This window comes from Macrobrachium nipponense, chromosome 1 (assembly GCF_015104395.2).
Source record: "Macrobrachium nipponense isolate FS-2020 chromosome 1, ASM1510439v2, whole genome shotgun sequence".
In the NCBI taxonomy this organism is placed as follows: domain Eukaryota; kingdom Metazoa; phylum Arthropoda; class Malacostraca; order Decapoda; family Palaemonidae; genus Macrobrachium; species Macrobrachium nipponense.
The window spans coordinates 139,521,025-139,541,594 of record NC_087200.1 but is presented as its reverse complement, the minus strand read 5'-3'; the positions used below and the strand labels follow the sequence as shown (position 1 = coordinate 139,541,594).

Here is a 20,570-nt window from a genome sequence, read left to right as displayed (position 1 = left end):
CCCATTTTAAAAACAATGAGCAGACGTATTTACTATCCATTTTAAAACCCACCAGGAGACATTTACTATCCATTTTAAAACCCATGAGGAGACGTATTTACTATCCATTTTAAAACCCATGAGGAGACGTATTTACTATCCATTTTAAAACCCATGAGGAGACGTATTTACTATCCATTTCAGACCCTGATGACATTCTAACACAATGTTTACAACACCCCGCCGTAATTCATAATATTATAAGAGTTAGTCAAGTTCATATAGTACTTTAAGAGTTTATCCTTATGGTTTTAAGTTGTAGTCAGTCAGAACCCAAACACTTGGGCATAGGTTCGGATAAGTCGACTTACCCCCACCCCCTTTTCATCAGTTCCCTCCTTCCCCCACCAACAAGCTCCCCTCCCTATTATTCCTCCAAGCTCCCACCATCCCCCTCGCAAACCCATTCTTCTATTACACCTCTCCCCCCTCCAGTTCTCTCTCTCTCTGAATTGCGCACTGGAAGATTTCACACACTTATTCATTAGTAGTTTTATTTAATAGTTTAAGAATAGGAATGTTGGGTGTAGCAATGAATCGATGGTTAATGGACATGGCTGTTTTGGCTCGGTTGGCAGTTTTGAACACAGTATTTGAGCAAATATTCACTGGCATGCGACCACAGAAAGTGGTTTGTCACTGGGTACTGAAGGTGTGCTACAATCACACTGCCCTTGGCAAGTTTGCTTAGATCCGCAAATAGGTGCAAACGTGCAATTGCAATCCATCTTGTTAATATGTTCAACCAAGAGACGAAGGCTGCCGCGCTGAAAATAAGTCTTAACAGGTAATTATTAACCATAACACTTTCTATGGATAGCCTTATGCAACACATTTCACAACGACGACAATTTTTAGTGAAATTATAGTGATATAAAATCATGATAACTATCATCAATCCCAAGTGTTCCGGTAATCGGTTTTTCCCTTAATCTACTTTGTATTTGGGAAGGTGCCGTTCGGCGAGCCATGATGTTTGAGGAGGATTATTGGTCGTCTGACTATAATATCCGTGACAGCGTAGAGCCCGTCATTGTCGCTTCTGACTGCGATGATGAGGATGAGCTATTCCTAGACAGCGATGACGATTAAAATGAAACCTATGAGTTCTTGTGTGTATCGTTATCTATTAATTCTATAACTAATATAAATTATTTTACAATTTTACTGACACCATCTCACTGTAGAATAATTATGCCCATTGTCCAATCTATCTCATCGAATAACAGGTCCAAAAAAGCGTTCATACACATACTTACAATTAAAGATGAAAAAATATAATTCCCATGACAGTTCTTAGGCAACACAGTAGAATGAGGTTGAACATCATAGTGGAGCTCATTAGCAAAACCCACTCAACTCTTTGTTGGGATATACACATTTGAGTTATAATGTGACAAAATCATGCAAATATAATAATTTATAAGTATGTATTTACATTTTCTAGTGAGTTGTGCAATTCAGAAGAGAGAGAGAAAGGGTTGGGAGACTTGGAGGGGAAGAGGAGGTAGTGGGTGGGGGAGAATGTGATAGAAGGATGGGTTTGCGAGGGGGATGGTGTTTGGGTTTCTGACTGACTGCAACTTAAAATAATAAGAGTAAGCTCCTAAAAGTATAGATTTGACTGACTTCTCTAACATTAAAAAATTACGGCGGTTCTTGTAAACATTGTGTTAGAATGTCATCACTCTCCGACTAAAGGCCTTGAAGATATTCCCCAAAAACGATGCCACATCGGGTATTAAATGGACAGTAGTCATATTCACACAAACAGCTATAGCGCAAGAAGGAATTGTGCAATTACTTTTAGTTTTTAATAACCGTCAAACCCGCATTTTCGGCAATTTATCGGTGTTTATGTGATTTGTGATATATATATATATATATATATATATATATATATATATATATATATATATGTGTGTGTGTGTGTGTGTGTGTGTGTGTGTGTGTATTATATATATATATATATATATATATATATATATATATATATATATATATATATGTATATATATATATATATACACACACACACACACACACACACACATATATATATATATATATATATATATATATATATATATATATATATATATATATATATATATATATATATATTAATAAGAAAGGAGCCCATAAAAATACCTACTAAGTGGTGAAAGTTAATGCAATATATCAGGGAAACTACTCTATCTTCAGGTAGGGCAAGTAATGAATGAGGGTAAGAGTTACAGAAAGGCGATATTTATACCAAGGGATCCAAAACTCACTGTTACGTCGCTCCAGTTGACAATTTCTCTTTAATCCTCTTTTTCTGTAGTTGAAGGAAGATTTTGTCTATAATATCTGAGTCCCAGCTCCTTTTGAGAGGTTTGTCATATTTCTTTGTTTAATTAAGTTTTTTATACCATCTGGCCTTTGAACCGACAAATGCTGCTATAAATTATATGGGACAAATTCCAGCTTATTCTGTGATTATGGTTATTTATATGGTTAAAAATCGCTGAACTGTTAGGCGTACCTAACTGACCGTTTATGCTGTAAAACCTATGGTCACAAAGGTTACGTTAATCGGGGATTTTGCTAAGGTATTCCGGTAGGTAAAAGCAAAAAGATTCGAGTTTCCAAGCGTCTGTGTCAACGTCTTAATCCTGTCCAGGTGTGGGATTTTGATTTTATTATTGACCGTCTCTCGAGTTGTTCAGATGATGGTGTTAGCTTTATGGATCACTGTCTCAATTATATGGTCAGGCTACGTTAAGAATGACAGCTGCTTACGGATCCTTTGTCCTAATGCCAGACTGGAAAATAATCTAGATTTTATAGTGGCTTTTGACAAATTCATATCTGATAAAAATTACAGCCGAGAAGAGATATGTTTTAAAGGGATCCCACTAAATGCATTCACTGACCTTAACAAGGTCATGGAGACATTCTCCTCCCCATTTATGATTCGAATCTACCTCATTGCCGCGAAATAATTAGATTATTGTGACTTACAAAAGAAGAAGAAAAAAATCTTGAGAAACCATCAGATGTGCTCGTATTTGTACAAGTTTTAGGTTCTGTAGAATATTAATAAATGGCTTGACTGGATCATCTTTATGATAACTAAACTCTTTTCTTCCTCAGATATGACCTGGGGTCAGACGAACTACGGCTCCTGGAGCAGGAGATGCAGCGGCTCTTCCTCTTAGGATACCGCTGGTCCCACATCTACACCCAGTGTGTCCTGCAAGAACTTCTCCATGCCATCCGGCACAAGTAAGTTCGATTTTCTTCAGGTATGAATATATTTATATATATATATATATATATTATATATATATATATATATATAATATATATATATATAGAGTGAAGAATGACAGTGACATTGATGGTACTTAGCTTTTTTCTGTTTTCTCACGTATGATTTTTAAATCATTCTTTTTAACTAACAAAATACCTTTTTTTATGAATTAATTTTATGGAATACGGAAGCCCTAATCTGATGCCTTGCTATTTTTCTTTAAAAATTAATCTTTTAAATGAAACTCCTATTAAGTGTTTGGGTAACACTAAAACAGCTCTCTAGCTAGGGAACTAGTGCTTTAAGTTCAAAATAGGGCCCCGTATTTAGTGTCAAGCCCGTGAAGATGAACGTAAAATCATAAAGAATAGTCGGTTAATATAATAAAAAATTCATTAAATCTTATTTTTACGAGACCACTGAGCTGATTAACAGCTCTCATAGGGCTGGCCCGAAGGATTAGATATTTTTACGTGACTACGAACCAGTTGGTTACCTAGCAATGGACCTACAGCTTATTGTGGGATCCGAACAACATTGTATCGAGAAATTAATTTCTATCACTAGAAATAAATTCCTCTGGCTCCGAGTTGGCCTGGTTAATATGATAAGTATAAATAAAAGACAGCATGAACAACACCACAAACAAGGCGGTAAATATTTCGGCCGGCGACCGGCGAGAATTAGTTGGCGATAGTAGTCTGCAATTGTGTCCGTATTGATGATTAATAACAAAAAGTTTTACTATCGAAAGGAACGGTTTTGTATATAGTGTTCTCCGTGAAGTCCAAAAAATTGATACTGAGAATATATAATGCGAACTCTGAGACATTGATCATTTTCTTTTGCAATGGAAAACGAGACTGATCATTTTCCATTGCAATAGAAAACGTACACTGATGGCAAAGGAAGTGTTTATAGAGAATGATGGCCCAGAATATTGCAGGGGGGCCTTAGTTATTCTATGTTGGTGGGGTTTAAGTGACTGTCCTTAAGTCTCATATTTTAAAAAAATATATATTATCCTATTAATCTATTATTGTCACTCCCTTTGGAGGTGATTAAAGAGGATTTGCAAGCATAAAGGATAATCATACGCTTATTCTTTCCCACATGCCTTTACATAGCGGTAACCAGTGCAGTAAACACGAACCTTAGTCTATTTTTACCGGCAGTGTACTACCTATTTCTTATTCTTAGATGAATAATTTTTTAGTATTGATTATTACATTAATGATACATGTCAGACTGATGGGTTCATACACTTATGTAGTTATACAAACTTTTATTCTATTATTATTATAATTATTATTATTATTATTATTATTATTATTATTATTATTATTATTATTATTATTATTATTATTATTAATATTTTGCCAATAACCCGGTATCACTGCATGGGGTCGATCGAAAGCTTCCTTACGCGCTTAAGTTATTAGGCATAATATTGTCTGCTAAGCACTGGACCCAGATATGCTTATCTCATCTTTTTTGTAGTTCATACTGAGGTGACAAACATTGCCGCTTTTAACAGTTGTTTCTCACTGCAAATAGTTTTAGTTGGATCTTTCTGAGCAAAATCCAGCTTCTGGAGGTTTTCATAGGGTTTCCATGTTTCAAAGAGATTGACATCAGTTCATATTGTTTCGTCACTCAATACTAGTGGTCCTTGCTACTTCACGAATATCAGTAGATCATCTAATATATAGGTAGCTGAAACTCGCTGTGGTTAAGATAAGGATCATAAATAAAAACATCATTTAAAAGTGTAAAGAAAGTCGAGTGCCATTCATAATTATCCCTTTATTGCCAGGCTTTCGGTTGATTCCTCATACTGACAGTTAATGTTATATGACATTTGCCGTATTTTGTTCATATATAACATACATACATACATATATATTTATATATATATATATATATATATATATATATATATATATATATATGGTTTATATATTACGAAGACGAGAGCAGACACTCAACAGTAGTCACAATGGAGCTATGGAAAGGTATTCTATTTTCCATCCATTTATTAAGAAGCCGTCGTTTCGTATCGCTTGATACATTTTTCAGGCTGAACTACCACCTTTGAGTCTATAATGATCAAGTTAACTGTCCCTAACCTCAGTCACCAGTCAACATCAACCCAACTGTTCATTGCATAGTTTGCTCTTGCTTTTAACCTCTGGTTCTGTGCTCACCCCTCTCTGCCACCTCTTGTTCTGCATTCTGGTTAGTCTGATTTACGCTACCATCGTGGGTAGGTGTTTTGTGCTTCTTGCCTCTGCTTTTGATTTGTTCCTCATGTTCTGATTTTTAACTACTAATGTGGTGTTATAAATATATGTGTATATCTCTTACTATATATAATATATATATATATATATATATATATATATATATATATATATATATATGTGTGTGTGTGTGTGTGTGTGTGTGTATCTCTTACTTTTTATATACAATGACTGTTTATTTTTAATTGCTATTTCATCCTAGAAAATGTATCAAGCGATACGAACGTCGACGTCTTAATAATTGATAGAAAACAGAATGCCTATCCATAGCTCCATTGTGTGTGTGTGTGTGTTTATATATATATATATATATATATATATATATATATATATATATATATATATATATATATATATATATATATATTTAATGTGTATATAGATAGAGAGATAGATATCTAAACAGATAGCTGTACCATCAAGGAAGCGTTAAAATGCAAGGTGTATAATACAGACCTGTTTACCCAATGCAAATGTACGTGTACATTAGCACATTTTACATATGCAAGTATACTTGAGCACTGAGGCAATAAAATCCCTGCCCAAAGGTATTCACGGGAGGTATCATAAACATTAGAGATTCCAAGGTCAGCATTTTTATGGCTTAAATAATTTATCAGTGATGAACAACCTGTACAGTTTTTTTGTCAAGAATTGAGGTATCCATGCCCCCACGAACAAGCCTGGCTACTTTCGCCTGAATTTTCTAATAAAAAAGAAAATAAGGCCAAAGAAAATACATCCAGGCAAGTTAGCAGTAAACTGCTTAGTAGTTTTCTGCAAAGATTGTTACAGAAAGTTATGTTCCCAAAAGTTTATAATATGTTTGATAAGAGTTTAGAAGACTCCGTAACTGAATTCTGATGTATAAGAGAGAGAGAGAGAGAGAGAGAGAGAGAGAGAGAGAGAGAGAGAGAGAGAGAGAACACATATTGCCAGGCCAGAATTTTCTCCTACTTCCGACAATTTTTTCGAGACAGCATATTCTTGGGCTCCTTTGGAGAATTAATTACAATTCTAATTCCGAAAGCTACGGATAAAGCTTACAGGTTTCCTTTTCTCAAGATACACGCTTTACATACGTTAGAAATTTACAATAATTATATTGAGTTTTAAACTGGGTTGAAGGCTTCGAAAATGATAGGTCACAAACTTTTCCAAAAATGAAGGTACTTTTTATTATGATGACAGGAGGTTGCGTGGTTGTCTCTCTCTCTCTCTCTCTCTATCCTCTCTCATCTCGTCCTCCCTCTCTCTCTTCTTCTTCTCTCTTCTCTTCTTCTTCTTCTTCTTCTTCTTCTTCTTCTTCTTCTTCTTCCCTTTAAACTGCTTATCTGATACCTTTTTATCTCACAACGGTACAGGGCTTAAAGTAACCTCATGTACTTTGGTAAGGAGATTTACTTCACCCTTGCCTATAGGAAAGCACCCTGGGGTCATCCTCTTTTATGGAAAAATAAAAACATTATAAGTTTTTGAATTAAATTCGGCTGCATTAATTCGTGTTGAACTCTGGAACAGTGCAGATTTTAAGAGTTAATGAGAGGATTTCCATTCAACAAAAATATTTTCAACGATCTTCCTCCAAAGACGTAATATATTTTAATAAAAATCCAGCCTTTTTAGAGGCTACTCATCTAAGCTGCAGTATCATATTGAGCTGCTGAAATTCCTGAATGATTTCAGTCCCAATTTATGTATGAGAGTGATTCCCATTTATAGCAATCCATCATGTAAGGACATTTTTCTCTTAAAATGTGGGTTTGTTTTATCTTGTATGCAAAGACGAAGTTCTCAAATGTGATAAGCAAGTTTTCTATTGTGAACACAAATTTTAATAACTTTACCTCTCGTCTCCAAGATGAGGAAATGTTGGCCTATAAATAAGTTATCTAAAACGGTAGGAAGAGATTACGGCTGTTCTTGGTGTGCAGTAAATGGTTTAGTTAGCTTATGGTCCTGTCGCTTAATGTAAAGTTTTCTAGTGAAGTTTGCGAGGGCGTAATTGCTTTATTCCTCCGCATAATGCTAAGCATGAGCTCTCTCTCTCTCTCTCTCTCTCTCTCTCTCTCTCTCTCTCTCTCTCTCTCTCTCTATATATATATATATATATATATATATATATATATATATATATATATATATATTATATATGTACGTATATATATACATATATACATGTATATATATGTATACATATATATATATATATATATATATATATATATATATATATATATATATATATATGTGTGTATGTATGTATAGATGCTCATTGAAATTTCATTTGGGAGTTTTCCAGACCTATTAACCACATTACAAACTTTTGGAAACATAGCACGCAGTTACTCTTTGTAGTCAAACTATCTATCTATCTATCTATCATATATATATATATATATATATATATATATATATATATATATCCTATATATATATATATATATATATATATTAGACACGCGCCCTCACACACAGTGCAGTTGGGCTGTTTACAAATAACAAAATCCATTGTGCCCTCTTGACTTGTCAAGGCAGTGAAGTTTAGTCAGTTGGAGTGATAACCATGGTAAAAATGGTATTGAAGTTAGTAGAGTCATGCCATTTTAAAAAAGACTTACTGAATCTTCCACAACTATATAATATATATATATATATATATAGGATATATATATATATATATATATATATGTACATATAGTAGACATGCATGTATGTTTGTATGTACGTGTTTATGGTTTGGAGTTAGAGTTCAGCATAAACAATATAGATGGATTCATTGCCCATGTAACCTCCTCCTGAGAGAGCATAGGTTGGGAGATTTAAGTAAACTTTAGAAATCAAATCTTGGTTTTGTTCATGACTTATTTCTAATTCGTGTAAGGAAATTAAACTGCAAGTTGCGTGCACCTTAAATTCCGATTAAAATTAATGTATTATGTGGCCTGGGAAGGTCGTCTTTGATGACTGTAGTGGGTTTCTAACTAAAATAGCTTTAATCCCCTCATCACGCATTGACACAAGGATGCTTGCTGTTTGTTGCGAGTGTTGCAAGCATTTCCTTACTTGCCATTTCTTGTGTAGGGAGCATTTGATTTCATGTGGAGATCCTTGTATTTGGACACATCTGGTTTATACTTACTGATATTTTAGTCGAGTATTTGATCTGTTCGAAGAACGTCTTCCCTATGCCCGAGGTACACAATAGAAGAACTAATAGACAAATATGAAAATAAAGAGGTAGAATTATATTTTGATTTTGCTTGAATTATTAATTTGTCTTCTTCCAACAGGGCAGACTTTGATTTAAGCAGCTGTAACGGAGATGTGGACCAAGATCTGGAAGGTGCGCTCAGAGCCATTGAGGGAGAGGAACTGGTGAGGGACATTTTGGTTTACTCTTTTTCGTAACAAACGCTTACTCTGAGTTTTGGTTATAAAAACGCCATTTAAAAAAATGCATGTAGTGTTGAAGTCCTTTCAAGGAGTTCTTGGACAATTTAGGGAGAGTTGTTCTTATTGATGTATCAGCTTTCAAGAAAATAATAATAGTAATGCAATTTTAATGTAAATTCATGGTTCGTAAGAAATGAGTGATACTCTTATGTTGTTGCCACTTTCACGTTCCTCTGGGTTTTCGCTTCCAGCTATGAAATTATTTGTCATGGATTTATGACGTCTTGTGTTTCTCGCAATTACGAATTAATCTTTAGAGGTGAAGGTCAAAGAGAGTTGAATCTAATTTAGTATATCTCAAGATATCTTTGAAAATCTGTGGCTTATGCTTCTGAAGTGTGTTTGCTAGACGTGTTTGCGTTTCCATAATAGTCACAAATTCTGCATACGAAAGCCATATGTATTTGAGATATGGGAAGTGGTAATAAGTAGTTTTCCCGGAAACTTTTCTAGTGAAGATGCGACTGTGAATATTAGTGATATCTGTATACGTTCAACGCTGAAACTTACCTCTTATGTTTTTTTCAATGCATGAAATAAGGGCCTGTCCACACCAATCGGGTCTCTGCCCGACGGACACTTCCTGCTGTTTATATTTTCTCGCTCTGGCTCCATACTCGGCCAGTCAGTGTAGTGAAACGGGGTATGGAAATAGCGTTTGCCCATCGGCAGTGCCCACTATTGTGGACAGGGCTCTAGACCATACGAGTTATTATAAGTATTTATGACATGCAGGGTATTTATTTCATGTCCAAGTTTTGCTTTCCTCTTTTACCTAAGGAGTCATGTTTAATTTATTTAATGTTATTAATGAATTCAAATAAACTTATAAACCCTTCATGTTTGTTAGTGTTGGATGTATTTAAATGAAAAATTCTCACCTGATAAGATCTGGCCTTGTACATTAGATGTTTTCTTTTACTATTGATCCGTTGATTTTTGTTTTAACTTCAGGTATCATAATCCGAAACCTTTTGGTTGTAAACAAGGATTCTAGGCGCCCAGTTTAAGCCGCGTTGTTTCTTATGATATCTAAGTCATTCTCCATTCTTAAGTTTTGTGAGGAGGCATTGAACTTCCAACCATCATTAATCATCATTTATAGTGTAGACAAAAGAGTGTTTTGGCTATAGTATATGGCCCTCGATCAGCGTGGAAGCAGAATTTTTATTTAACATCTTGTGGGAATATCTTAAATCATCAGAACCTCTCATTGTCTGATCTATATTCGTCTTTTTTATTTTTATGCCATCACTCAGTTGGTAAATCATTAGACATTATTGAGGTTTTAATGTTCATTCATAACAGATATTTTTGCTCCATAACTGCAACCGAGCTAAAATAAATCGACGCAGAAGTAATAGTAACCTACTTTATTAAAGGAACACCTCTGCCTTGTCCCACCTGTCAACATTGAATAAGCCACACATTAATGTGCTCCCCAAATATCATCTCGGTATTTTTTAATCTGTGTACTAGATGTTCTAAATGGTTTGATCATAGTACTAGATGTTCGCGTAAGTGAAGATGATATTGAATAGTAGGTAAGATGAATTTGAATGTGACCAATCGTCTTGTCTTCTTCAACACCCATTAAAAGTGCCAGAGTTATTTTGTTAACACTAACCTTGATACACCTATTCACCATTTCATTTGTGGAGGTAATAATAATTAATAATAATAAATTGTTACAATCAATATTTTATATTATTATTATTATTATTATTATTATTATTATTATTATTATTATTATTATTATTTATTCTTATTATTGTAATAAAAAAATTATTTTATTATTATTATTATTATTATTATTGTTGTTGTTGTTGTAATAAAAAAAGAGAACTCCGCAGTAGCAACATATACAAACTTGTTAAATCAACGTTTCCGATTCCCCCTTTGAAGGTTGACCCGCGCGATCTGGCCATCGTCCGGTTCACACCCTCGGCTACTGACCCGCACTCGGACTTCGCGGACGAAGTTTACTTCCCCCCTATAAAGGACCATGAGAGTGAAGACCACCAAGATGATGATGACCAGACGGAGGCAGGCGATCACCAGGTGAGATGTAATTCCTCTAGCGCCACTCTGGGTTTAGCCTACTGATGTTAACGCTACTTGACGTTTTAAAATCTCTCCGTTATTAATTTGTCTGTACATTATTAAAATCATCATCATCATCTAGGTTATATTTTCGAGGACCTCATATCGGGCTATCAAGCGAGCATCTTCAGTGTCTTGTTTGTAGTTCATCATTTTCCAGAAGTACCGGCTCTCTTGTATGATATACATGCTCTTTTGAAAAAAGAACCATTTAATTTAGTTTTATTGCCCCCAAGTTTTGACACTTTTAACTCGCTATAACAACTGACTTCATAACTGAAATCTTCGGTTCTTTCAGGAGTCACCCACGAGTGAGCCAGGTGAGTCATCCTCGGGAGGAACAGGCGGAGGAGGTAACAGTGCTGGAGATTCTAACGGCTCTTCCTCCTCCTCCTCCTCCCTCCAACTTCCATCCGCTGGGGGGCATTGATACATTCCCCGCTAATCCCCCCGGCCCTCCCATGAGCGACGCCGCCGTCGGTGCCCCTTCATCGTTTCGTGACCACCCGCCTCCCCCTCGTCCACCGTACGATCCACGACAGCAGAACTATATTCGGGTTTACGGTATGAGGACCTCTCCTCTCCCCTTGTGGGATGCCTCTAAGAGCTCCCTTGCACATAGCCGTTGTCCTGTTATGAACTGCAGACTGTCCTGACACAGCTTTAGATGGCCCCGTTTGTGGGACGCTCTGCAGGAACTCCTTTGCACATAGTCATTGTTCTTTACCTTGTTGCAGTCTGGCCGTCCATTAGTTGACGTGTTTAGCCCTAGCCTATTTTAGAGTAATGAGTCACTTTGTCATGTTGCGTATTTTCCTTTACCAAACTGATGGTGGTATTCAGCTTTCAGTTTCTTGTTGTAGTCTAATGTTTGCACTATCATAGCTTTTCCACTTCCAACTTGACATTATTTTCTACTTTCATCAAAATTACTTTTTATACATTCAACCGGATTACGAATTTTTACTTCGTACCTCTCTTGTCTTCTGTTATTTTGTATTTCAACCAGCCGTCAGTTATCGTCGTCTGCTGTGAAGACACCACTTTTTTTTTCTCTCTCTCAACCTGTCTTCTGTTATTTTTGACTGTCAGCCTGACCCTTATTTTCCTCTTCCAACCTGTCTATTATAATGTTCATCCAGGCGACTACTGTTTTAAACTAACAACCAGGCCTATTTTTTTTTTTTTTATGTGTAGGTTAGTAAATTATTTTATACTTAAACCCTGCCGGTTGTTTCGTACTTCCAGTTAGGCTACTAGTTTCCATTTCTAGCCTGACAGCTATTGTCTACCTCCAACTTGTCTGTTTTTTTCTGCTTCCATGGTTACCAACTATATTTTTTTTCAAACTGGTGTTTATTTCTATATCTAATCTATCAAATATTGTTTTCTTCCAAACTGTCTGTTTTTTTGCAAGCCAAGACCTCTATGGTTTCTGTTTTCAGACATTTGGTTTTTCCATGTGCAACCTACCTGTTAATTTATATTTTCAGTAAATTACTGTTTTTTTTTTTTTTTATACTTGGTCCTGTCTATTTTTGTTCTTCCAACTTGACTACTATTTTCTGCTAACAACTTGCCGGTTAATTTCTACCTTTAGGCTGACTACTAAGATCGCTTGCCAACCTTCCTGTTACGTAATCTGTTCGTCCAGCATCGCTGGAAGTTTCTTTTTACAGCATAACTAGAATTTTTTTATTTTAGCTTGATTATTTTTCATACTTCTAGCCTGTCTACAGAAAGATTATTTTTCCTACTTTTAGCCCGTCTACTATTTTCTGTTTCTAACTTGGATATTTTTCGACTTCCAGCCTGTCTTCTGGCCTTTTCGATTTCCAGCGTGACTGATGTGTTATACGTCCAACCTGTCTTGATTTTTTAATACTTGCAGCCTCAATAATCTCTACTTTTAACCTGCCTGTTATTTTTACATTTTGCCCTACTGTTCTTTTCTGTTTCAAGCTTGACTGCGGTTTTTCACCTTCAACATGGTTATTGTGTCACCTCCAACCTGTCTGTAGCCTTTTAACTTCATTTTTACTTCTATTCTGACTACTATTTCACATTTTCAACTTAACTACCAATTTCCACTCGGTCTACTATTTTATATTTCCAAACTATTTCTAGTTGCATCATTGTCACTAGATGTTGAAATATTCACTGGTTACAGTTGAGTTGTTTTGTCAAATACCTAAATCTTCTCATGTAATTATGCACCAATGCGTAATGAATATGGATTGGTTTCTTTTGACATTTTCCACTACATAGTTGATTCTCCTTATTATACTGATTTTTTTAAGGGTCAGTGTTGGAGAAATTATTTTCTTTCACACCTCTCAATATTTGAGATTGGCATTTGCTTCATTACTTTTACTAAGTCTTCTCTATGTTTACACACCATTCAAGTTATTGTTACACTGCACAAGTTTGTTCCATTGGTGTTTTTCTTTTCCTTTTTATCTTCAAGTGGATGATCACAGTTGAGTTGCTTAGTGTTTAGTCGCCGTCTTTCCATTCTCGGTTTCACTTCACTTAACTTCACACTAACTGTCACATAACTAACTTTTTAGTTTTGTTTTCTTCTCACTTTACGATCCACTTCAGATAAAAACTTTCAACCAAACTTCGCTTCACAAAGCTAAGTGGTTAGTGTTGTGTTCTTTTCGGCTCTGTGCTTCACCTTATAATTTTGAACTACTTTTTCACGAAAGTCATTGTGTAGATTTTTTCCCTGCCCCTTTCGATTCAGCGTCACCATAAAAATTGCAAGTTTTCTCAGTGAAAATGAAGAGAATCACTGTAGATCTTTTCTACTAGTCTGGTCCCATGTTCATAAACTGTAACTTGTTAAGGCATTTCTTGTTCAAATTTGGTAACTAGTTGTTCCATAAGGATTTGGGCCTGCTGAATCCAAAATCGATGTTACCAAGCAAAATTTTGAGTTTTTAACTGTCAAATCACAAAAATTTAACATGGCCACCATTTTTTTTTTAAATTAGCAGTAAGTTTCCCATGATATATTATTTAGGGGGATAATTTTGTCCACTATTCTGGGGATTTTAGCATCATAGAATATATTTAATACAAAATCATGACTGACTGGTCAATGCTTCTATGGAAATGTTACATGTTTAGTAGTATTTTTGAGAAATTTTAAAAACGTGATCATTATAATATCGTTTCATAAATGACCCATCTTTGTCCAAATACTTAAGGTATCATTAAATTTATGGTGAGTTAAAATATAAAAAAGTAATATTACTCAACATTTATCAGTATCATTTCACTTATGTAGCTATTTAGTCTTTTTCAGGTCAATTAGACAGATATACGTACTATGTATTGTGAGATATGTAATGCTTGAAATGATATTTTCCCTCAGCAGCCATTAGGTCATTACAGTCAGACAGTGCAACACTTAGCTTTTGGTCAAATTTTGCAGCTTCCATTACCTTTGGTCTCATGCTGCAAGTACGTATAGAATGGAGACTTTCTTTGGAAGAAACATGGCAGAATAAACTCAGGTCCCAAATAAGTCATTCAGATGAACTCCGTAATTTTGGAGTACCAGACCTACTAGGACAACTATCTCATTATTTGTTTTTGGTCCGGAGGCTTCTAGTCTTGATATTTTTCCTTTGTTTGTGAATGCATAATTATAGCAGAATATTTGCCATGTAGGTGTCTATAATGCAGAAATATTAAAAGTCATGTCTATAACTTTTTGTTCTTCTGGTCCTTCAATTTGTGACTCTTTGGGGCACTGACTTGCAGTGTTTGCAGCCCCTTTGGTCCAGCATTTACAAGTGTTTCCTTTTGCTGGGCCTGACAGGTGATGCACATTAACAAGTCTTTCATAGGTTTTTTAAGATTAAAAACTGCCTCCATTTTCCATTCATCATGAAGTCCAAACGCTGTTATCATCTACATTATGTGTAGGTACTAATAGCTACTTTTTGTATATATTAATGAGGTGGGTGATTCTTGTGATGTTTCACAACTGTATCTGCACACTACAAGCTTGCACACAAATATGACTTTAAAATCCGAGTTGAATCATATAATTATTGACTTTATTTTTCATTTTGGTTTAAAAAAAAAAAAAACAGAAGAGTGTAATGCCGCTGAACGTCATCAAGGTTACCTTCGAATTCATTTTTACAGTTTCGTTTTCGTCAATGTCATAAATCATAGAAGAAAAACAAAGGAGTCAAGAATTTTTTATTAGAGAGATGTGCCAATATTAGCGTTTAGAGTTTCATGGCGGCCATTTTGTTTTCTGCCTTTTGTGGCCTTCATATTCGAAATACTGCTTGGTAACCTTGAATTTTGGATGTAGCAGGCCCAAATCCTTTGGGATCAATTGGTTGCCAAATTTTTACAAGAAATGCTTTAACAACTTTACTCGGGGCCTCTTTTATGAAAATGGGACCAGGTTATATCATGCCATAGTCTTCTAGCAGCCTTGTGAGAAAGTTCATCAGAAAAACATGCAAAAATTTCGTCACCCTTTGCCTTTTCTTTAGTAACCTTGCCTGACATACTTTCCCCTCCATCGTCAGTCCCACTCCGCCATCGTAATTTATGTCTAAAGCCTGTTATATCTTGGTGACTCAGTAGGGTTTATAAGCCTTAAAGAATAAGTAAAACCCTTCAATGGTTTGTGGTTCACGTTAGATATTATACTAGTTTCTGGCTCACAGTAGATTTAGAAAACATAATCTCTATAAGCATACTTGCAATATTTTGATTCACTGTGAATTCTAAAAGCACAAATGTTTTGTGGTTTCACAAAAGAACTAAAAGCCACAGTAGTCACCGTTCTACTGATCAGGTTGTTTTCCAAGCTATAATACCAATGAGTAGAAGTATTCTGTAGTCACATTTGCTTTGTATATAGCTGTACGGGATGCCTTTCCTTTTTCAATACATCACTGTGAATAATTTTTACCTTTACAAGAATATAATATTTATACATTTTCATGTTTTACACGTATAATAAGCAAATGTTGAATTGCGTGTGGGTGTGTGTTAAGTTTATGTATAATTTCCAATGCACGTTTAATGTTATTTGTGTAGACTAATGTAGTTGTCATTTATACCTGGATTGTTATTTCTCTAAACCATAATGTATCCTTAGTTTAGAATAGTAGTGCTTATTTTTTTCACCATGATGCCTTATTAAGCAGACTTAATCATTTCTTTTTTATTATTGATTTACGTTGGCTATTAACCATAATACAAACAAATACAGTGTAAATATATGTATACATACGTACATACATACATATATATATATATATATATATATATATATATATATATATATATGTATACATACATATATATATTATGTGTGTGTGTATGTGTGTGTGTGTGTGTGTATGTGTGTGTAGGCAACCCTCGGTTAACGACAGGGGTTCCGTTCCTTGGGGCCTGAAGCTAAGCCAAAAACGTCGCTAACCGAAGTTCAAAAGTCTTAGACTTATTAATGATGCCTTAGTGTCAGGCTAGATATTTTGCCCTATTATGTAGTAACTTTCATGAAAATGTGGAATTTCATTTGCCTAATCATTTACTATGGTCTGCATGGTAGTTCTACAAATTTTTAATGTAAGATTCGATAAACTTACGGGTGAATCTTGGCCTAGTATGAGAGAGAGAGAGAGAGAGAGAGAGAAAATCACCTTTTCATACTGCTAACGTTTCCTCCATCTCTTTATATATCATATCTTTGAGTTAAATAAGATAAAAATATAAAAGAGAATGATAAAAGTAGCGTTAGTCGTTGCTTAAACGCTGCAGCCACAAACAGCTGAACGAAAACAGTTGTTTTGCTACAACAACCAAAATGAATCTGATAATAACAATGTTTTGCTTTTATTTCAATCATCGTTCGATAGTAAAAAATTACCTCAGTTATGTTACAAATGACGTTGATTAAGTAGAAAAGGACTTATATATTTTTACATTATGCCTATATTTGGTATGGAGAAAATATTGTCAAGGAAGTAATGAAGCTGAGAAAACAAAACGTTCACAATGCTAATGACTATGAATTATCGTGCATCAGCAACATGGATGCAACTCTACCACATATAATATTGGAGAAAAAAGTATTGTAATAAAAAATACTGGCCATGAAAGAACACATTTAACTGTTGTTTTCATGCCGATAAAGATAAATACGCAAATCTCGTATTATTATAAAATAGGATGAAAATAACGTAAGGAATCGTTTTTTTTTTTTTACATAGAAACAAACATGCTCCCATCACAATCTATAAACGAAAAAAATAACAATCGAGTTAACAACAAGACGTACATATTTAAGTCATATTTCAACTTATAAAGACTTCATATAACTAAAAATATAAATAGTTTCTAGAGATCTATTTACTCTAAATAGAAGCAAGAAAATTGCTCTGAATCGAGGGCGAAGTAACACTGCTTTTGCCCTTAGCTGATTTTTCCAAAAAACATAGATCGCTTTGTTTGTATATACGTAGCAATGCGAGACTACATACAGTATTGTTGGATACAGTGAAGTAAAGCATAATGTTTTAATAGAGCCAAGAAATACATGCATATTCGTCATGTATTTCTTCACCTATTGACGAAAAAGATAACTAAGTCTAGTTCACATAAGTCCATTTTCAACTGAAAAACGCTTCATATAACAAAAAATTACCCGTCACATATGTATAGAGTTTCTAGAGATTAGTTTACGTTAAATAGAAGCAAGAAAATCATTATGAATTGAGTTAAATATGGCGAAATAATCTTACCTCTGCCTTCAGCTGGTGTTTCAAAACCAAAACATGATCGGTTTGCTTCTTTAGTATATGATACAATAGTAATACAAGACTACATACAATATTATTGGTTACAGCAAAGTAAAGGATAACTTAATAAAATGAGCCAAGGAAAAGATGCATATTTGTTATGTTTGTATTTTATCAGGTGGTCACAGCACTTGGCTTAAGCCACCGATAACCAGACAACAGTGCTATAACCCTACGGTGGGTAAAACCCAGTTATTAATATATTGAACATGCGCCATTAAACCGAAATGCTGCTAAGCGATGCTAACGCCAACCAGATATATATATATATATATATATATATATATATATATATATATATATATATATATATATATATATATATATATATATATATATATATATATATAGTATATATATATATATATATATATATATATATATATATATATATATGTATATATATATATATATGTATATATATATATATATATATATATACTACTATATATACTATATATATATATATATATATATATATATATATATATATATATATATATATATACACACACACACACATATATATATAGTTGTTAGTCGACCCCCAGTATTTGGAGGGGCTTAGGGACCACAACCATGTACAATAAGCTGAAATCTCTGATAAGTTGGAACCCTCCCTCTGCTAAAAATGCTTATAACTGCCTATATTAATAGTTCAAACACCAAATATACCCTTGACTAAAACACTGTAATAACCTATTGTAATAGTTCAAATACCAAATGTATCTTAAACTATCATCCTACACCAAATATACCTTAAGCTATCATCCCAAAACACTTCAATATCATTTCAAAGTCATCTTACAACATTACCTTTAAAAATATGGGGTTTACGGCTACGTGTAGAAACTAACCAAGTTCCCCTATATTCATGCACAGCCATTTTCTCTCATACAGTATCCAAGCAGTTCCCATTTCTTTTTACAGTAGTACATAAGGGAAACATTGGGAATTCACAATTAGAGTTAAACACTGTACCTAAATATTTAAATATGCATTAAAAATCCATTTTTTTTTATATTTTGCTGTTTTAGATTAATAATGATACATATTTGAAAATTAGTAAGTCGTGTTTCTGTCATAAATTTATTTAATCACGAAAATAATGTGAAATGCAGTAATTTGCGAGTACTGCTCTAAGAAAAAATCCACGAATTGGTGAATTTTCCACGATATATTTGGAGGTACGTTCCACAGAAAAATCCGCTAGTAACTGAACACCTGCGAGTGCTGAATCGCGGTATAGCAACGGGCCATTATATATATATATATATATATATATATATATATATATATATATATATATATATATATATATATATATATATATAATATATGCAGTTAATTACATACATATATATATATTATATATATAGTATATATATATATGAATATATATATATATATATAATATATATATTATAGATATATATATATATATATATTTATTTATTTGTTTATTTATTTATGCTGACTAAGCCTACACACTATAACTATGTATGGTAAACTTCCCGTTTGCCTGTGACAAGTAGCTATTGACCTCATCTGAAGTTTGATTAGTGTATGTTGCCGACGTTATAGCCTTGTGTAGTGGTAGTTGTTGTGACGTTCAGTCTTGATAACAGTACTAAACTCCGAAACTCGAAGGCTGCAGTAGAACTGATAAAGAAAAAAACATTTGCAATTCTTGGAGGTAGCTTTTCTTCCCAAGGTTTCCAACTCCCATGGTGTACGATCTTGCTGAGCTTTTCAAGTATCGCCTTAAAAGGAAGGGCATATCAGTTTCTCTCTCTCTCTCTCTCTCTCTCTCTCTCTCTCTCTCTCTCTCTCTCACACATACCCGGTTGCAGGGAAGCAGCAGCTGCAGCGCCGATAAGGGGAAACTAAACATGCAGTATGTGAGTCGAGTGAAAAAAATCGCCCTGAAAAGAGATTATCGCCGAATGAAAAGGGAACTCGAGTCTGGGGTTTTTAATTATAACCGAGTTTTCAACAGTGAAGACTATTGTTTTGGAGATGCTTTGAAATATTCAAAAGATGAATTGCATGTTTGTCGTATTCTTTTAACTTCGTTTTCTAGTGGAATAACTCTTAAAGATCCAAATGAAAATGAGAAAGATAACATATGAAAGCTGAGGTGTGCGCGTACCTGAAGAGGCGGAGAGAAGCGGTAAAAATGGGAAACTTTGTTAAGGAGGATATCCCTTTTATCCTCTACATATAAGGAAGTGGTACATACAACATGTGTTTGAACTGACACTTTTGTTTTGGACTATTATCCTAAGGGGCAAGTTCACCTACTCAGTGTTTTACCTTGTTCATTTATTCCTGTATCTCATGAGGCACCCGTAATTCTGCCAATGACCTCATTTTGCACGCCAGAAATATATTTTGCCTGACCATAGTTGCTGTATTCATGGGTTCTGCAATATTCTCAAATAGCTGATGTTATATGTTTATCTTGAACCTTCTGTTTAACTTATATCTTTTTTTCATAAAAGAGCAATACTGTAATTCCTTGAT

General features: G+C 34.3%; 1 protein-coding gene across 1 annotated transcript in view; it reads left to right on the top strand.

The window, feature by feature from the left end:
- LOC135219684 (uncharacterized) overlaps positions 1–11,757 on the top strand; it is a 278,928-nt gene extending 267,171 nt beyond the window's left edge. The window contains exons 5-8 of the mRNA XM_064256638.1: positions 3,178–3,309; positions 8,934–9,018; positions 11,002–11,157; positions 11,498–11,757. Coding sequence (XP_064112708.1) covers positions 3,178–3,309; positions 8,934–9,018; positions 11,002–11,157; positions 11,498–11,629 — 505 coding nt within the window. The 3' untranslated portion in view covers positions 11,630–11,757. The remainder of the gene's footprint in view (positions 1–3,177; positions 3,310–8,933; positions 9,019–11,001; positions 11,158–11,497) is intronic.
- The last annotated feature ends 8,813 nt before the right edge of the window (positions 11,758–20,570 follow it).